Source organism: Malania oleifera, chromosome 12 (genome assembly GCF_029873635.1).
Source record: "Malania oleifera isolate guangnan ecotype guangnan chromosome 12, ASM2987363v1, whole genome shotgun sequence".
Taxonomy (NCBI): domain Eukaryota; kingdom Viridiplantae; phylum Streptophyta; class Magnoliopsida; order Santalales; family Ximeniaceae; genus Malania; species Malania oleifera.
The window spans coordinates 58,201,780-58,206,935 of NC_080428.1; the positions used below are offsets into that span (position 1 = coordinate 58,201,780).

At 31.7% G+C, this 5,156-nt stretch overlaps 1 protein-coding gene across 1 annotated transcript; it reads right to left on the reverse strand.

Moving 5' to 3' along the window:
- Positions 1-617: 617 nt before the first annotated feature.
- On the reverse strand, positions 618-1,013 carry LOC131143946 (secreted RxLR effector protein 161-like). The gene has a single exon (XM_058092301.1). The coding sequence runs from the start codon at positions 1,011-1,013 to the stop codon at positions 618-620; it is 396 nt and encodes a 131-aa protein (XP_057948284.1).
- Positions 1,014-5,156: the final 4,143 nt, after the last annotated feature.

Sequence of the window (5,156 nt, forward strand, 5' to 3'; positions counted from 1 at the left end):
CGAGAAGTCATTATTGTAAATAGACTCTTCATATTTGGGAAGTCAATATTATTAAAACATTATTATATTTAAAAACCTTTCATATCATGTAAATAAATATAATCAAAATTTAAAACCTTTCATATTACTTAAATAAATATAATCATAATTTTATTTGAGGCAATTTATTTATCTCTTACATTCTTCCACTTGACTCAAGTGAAATTACTTAACATAGTTGATCATAATGTGTATACATTAGTTACCATTAACATGTAGAAAACTTGTAGGAGTCATGGCGGTTCTTTCCATATCATCTTTATTAACATAGTTCCTTCTATGCACTACAATACAAGTTCCACTACATATAATGATTTTTAGTTGAGAGGCATACATTAGGTCCAACTTTAATCCTATTATCATTATTCCATAACAATTATGTATACAAAATGAAAAACATAAATAACAGAAACATTTTCATTATCGGGCTCAAATATCAATTGAACAACATACATTAAGATTTAATAATGTCCATCTTTTCAACATGACCAATAAATGTTTTGGGTGGCAATCCTTTCGTCAAAGGATTTGCCATCATACAATCGGTGCTAATATATTCAATTGACACTTTTTTGTTTCTATACGTCTTCTTTAACAACAAAGTATTTCAATTCCATATGTTTAGCCCCCTTGGAATACTTATCATTCTTAGAGAAGAAGAAAGTTGCGGAATTATCACAATAAATTTTCAGCGGCTTGACAATACAGTCGATTATTCCAAATCCTGAAATAAAATTCCACAACCAATTAGCCTGAATTGTAGCCTCAAAGCAAGCTACAAATTCAGCTTCCATAGTGGATGTAGCAATTATTGACTGCTTCGCACCCTTCCATGAAATTGCTCCTCCGGCTAGCAAGTATACATAGCCAAATGTGGACTTTCTTGTATCCACACACCCAGAAAAATCAGAATCCGAATATCCAACCACCTCAAGATGATCAGACCTTCGATACATAAGCTTGTAATCTTTCATTCCTTGCAAGTATCTTAGAACTTTCTTTGCAGCCTTTCAGTGAATCATTCCTGGATTACTTTGATATCTTCTGAGCATTCCAACTACAAAGCTAATGCCAGGCTTTGTGCACATTTGAGCGTACATCAAGCTCCCAACAACAGATGCATAAGGAACATTCTTCATTTGCCTCTGTTCCAGATCATTTTTAAAACATTGCATAAGACTAAACTTGTCTCCTTTTTGAATTGGAATGGGTGATACTGAGCATTTGTCCATGTTAAATCTCTCTAAAACTTTATTTATATAACCTTTCTGAGACAAACCAACTAGTCCTTAGGACCGATCTCGAAATATTTCTATTCCGATCACATACTTTACCTCTCCCATATCTTTCATTTCAAAGTTTTTAGAGAGAAATTCTTTAGTCTCAAGTAACAGACCAAGATCACTAGTTGCAAGCAAAATGTCATCAACATACATAATCAGGAATATAAACTTACTGTAAAGCCCCAAACCCTTAAACCCGGGTCCGGCGCGTTATACTTGATAAAATCCCTAATCTTGAAAAAAATATAATTTAAACAGTTGACATTTTACCCATACCGAAACATATACACGTACATATAACACAATTTATTTTTCCATTAAATTTATAAAAATTCTAGTTTAATATATATTTTTCCCCTTACCTGGTTTCTTGAACAACGCCAACAGGGACTCTGAAAAATACCTGCGGCACTCACTTGGACCCTAAAATTAAAAATTCTAGTTCCATGTAATTACTCCTGAATAAAATATTATTTTAATATTTCTTAAACCCATAAATTCTAAATAAATAAATACACCCTTAAATATAGTCAAATTACCAAATTTCTCAAATCTCACTCTTGCTTTGGAGTGGAGCCTAAAAAATCCCAATTAGAACTTTACTTATGTCAAAATGGCGATGATCACGACTAGGACCCCATGGTGGTGCCTGATCGTCGATTCAATAATAGATTTAACGAGAAATTGAGAAATTAGGAGAAAGTTGCCTTACCCTAGGAATGGTACCTACGCCACTCTCACAACAAATTCGCTCTAGCAGAAATGTCGGTGGCGAAATTAGAAATCCAACGGCACCTTTTGTTTCCCGATCAATCGAATATTCTTTGAGAAATGAGGGGAGAGAAAGAGGCAGAGATGGAGGAGTGGACGAGAGAGCGCAGAAGCTCTCGGCAATTGAGAGAATCGTAGGAAGCTTCAGGTAAGCTTCCTTTATTTTCCTTTATCTTTCCTTTTTTTTTTACTTACTTACTTTAACATAACTTATATATATATATATATATATATATATATATATATATCTTTATTCTAATTTTTTTTACTATTTTTGTTAATTTTTTTATTTAATTTAATAATGTTTAATTAATTCATTAATTAATTAATAATTACTCTTTTTTTTACTATTTCTTTTTACTTGTTTACTTAATACATTAATTTAATAATATTTAACTAATTAATTGATTCATAATTTTAATTATTTAATTTTTTTAATTTTTTTCTGGGTTATTACATTCTTCCCTCCTTAAAAGAATTTAGTTCTCGAAATTTGTTACTCGATCATTATTCACATTTGCTTTTTAAAATTTATTAACTAACTATCTCTCACAATCTAAATACATATCATTGTATAGATTTCTACATTATCCATAATTAAATAAAATTATCATTTATCTTAAACATAAACTTATACCTGTCTCCTTGGCAATTTCTGCCCCAGTCGGGATCAACGAGTACACCCGCGCTGGTCCACCTCTACCTAGAGGTACTTGTTGTTTCCCTCGATACCATAACCTCTGAAACCCACTAACCAACCTCATATCATATATTTCCATATCCTCCAATTTAAATATCAAACACCAACTTGACCACAAATCACTTGATCACATCACTTAATTTATTTTCCTTCAAAGATCTTTCTTCCTAGATCAACCAACATAACTTTCGAGTTCAAATTCCAAGTTCTAATTTCTCTGCTAAAAAACATCACCATCGATGGATTTACCATGATTTTCTGAAGCTAACTACTTCTTCAGAAAAGCACAGAAGACTATCAAGGGATTTTTTCCCCCAAGCTTACGAAACATAACTCAGAATTCCTAACGGTATCTTAATCTACCAATCTTTATCCTTTTCGCAACTCAATCCTATACTCTGGTATAAATAATTCCAAACCTAATACTCTAATATTTCCATATTTAGGCTATGTGAATCTAATCACACTTCCGGCTGGACATTGCTCTGATACCACAATATAATGCCCCGAACCCTTAAACCCAGGTCTGACGTGTTATACTTGATAAAATCCCTAATCTCGAAAAAAATATAATTTAAACAGTTGGCATTTTACCCATACCGAAACATATACACGTACATAATACACAATTTATTTTTCTATTAAATTCATAAAAATTATGGTTTAATATATATTTTTTCCCTTACCTGATTTCTTAAACTACGCTAACAGGGACTCCAAAAAATACCTGCGGCGCTCACCCGAACCCTGAAATTAAAAATTCTAATTTCACGTAATTAATCCTAAATAAATATTATTTTAATATTTCCTAAACCCATAAATTCTAAATAAATAAATACACCCTTAAATATAATCAAATTACCAAATTTTTCAAATTCCACTCTCGCTTTGGTGTGGGGCTTAGAAAATCTCAATTGGAACTTTACTTATGTCAAATGACGATGATCACGACTAGGACCCCATAGTGGTGTCTGATCATCGATTCAATAACAGATTTAATGAGAAATTGAGAAATTAGGGGAAAGTTACCTTACCCTAGGAATGGTGCCTACGCCGCTCCCACGACAAATCCACTCCGGTAGAAATGTCGATGGCGGGATTAGAAATCCAATGACACCTTCTATTTCCCGATTGGTCGAATATTCGTCGAGAAATGAGGGGAGAGAGAGAGGCAAAGACGGAGGAGTGGACGGGAGAGCGCAGAAGCTCTCTGCAATTGAGAGAATCACAGGAAGCTTCAAGTAAGCTTCCTTTATTTTCTTTTATCTTTCCTTTTTTTTTTTTTTACTTACTTACTTTAACATAACTTTTATATATATATATATATATATATATATATATATATCTTTATTCCAATTTTTTTTTACTATTTTTGTTTATTTATTTATTTATTTTAATAATGTTTAATTAATTCATTAATTAATTAATAATTACTTTTTTTTTTTTACTATTTCTTTTTACTTGTTTACTTAATACATTAATTTAATAATGTTGAACTAATTAATTAATTAATTTTTTTAAAATTTTTTTTCAGGTTATTACACTTACTCTCACTAATCTTCAGATATATACACCGATCAACAGTGTTTTCTTTAAATCCAAAGGAACCAATGGTATTATTAAACTTAAGATACCATTGTCTAGAAAATTGTTTAAGTTCGTATATTGACTTCTTAAGTTTACACACCAAATTTTCTTTCCCTTCAACTGTAAAACCCAATGGTTGATCTATATAAACATCTTCATCGAAATTCCCATTTAGAAAGGCAGTTTTCACATCCATTTGATGTAACTCTAAATCGTAATGAGCTACTAAAGCCATAATGATTCTGAAAGAATCTTTCTTAGAGACTGGTGAAAAGGTCTCTTTATAATCAATACCATCTTTCTGAGTAAAGTCTTTAGAAACAAGTCTGGCCTTGTAACGTTCAAGGTTACCACAAGAGTCTCGTTTGGTTTTAAAAACCTAGTTACATCCAACTCTCTTGCAACCTTCTGGTAATTCTACAAGATCCCAGACTTCATTTTGTTCTATATACTTTAAATCCTCTTTCATGGCATCCATCCATTTATCAAAATTATCACAGCTAATGGTCTGTGAAAACAAAACTGGATCATCTTCAATTCCTAAGTCAAAATCTGACTCCTGAAGATAAACCACATAATCATCCGAGATAGTAGATCTCTTTTCTCTTTGAGATCGCCTTAACACAACCTCTTGTGGTTTTTCTATAATAGGTTTACTTTGAATAGCGGGAGTTGTGATTTCTTTAATTTCCATATTTAATGGAACCATATTCCCACTAGTTTCATCATTCTCAATGAACGTAGCATTTCTAGTTTCAACTATTCTTGTGACATGA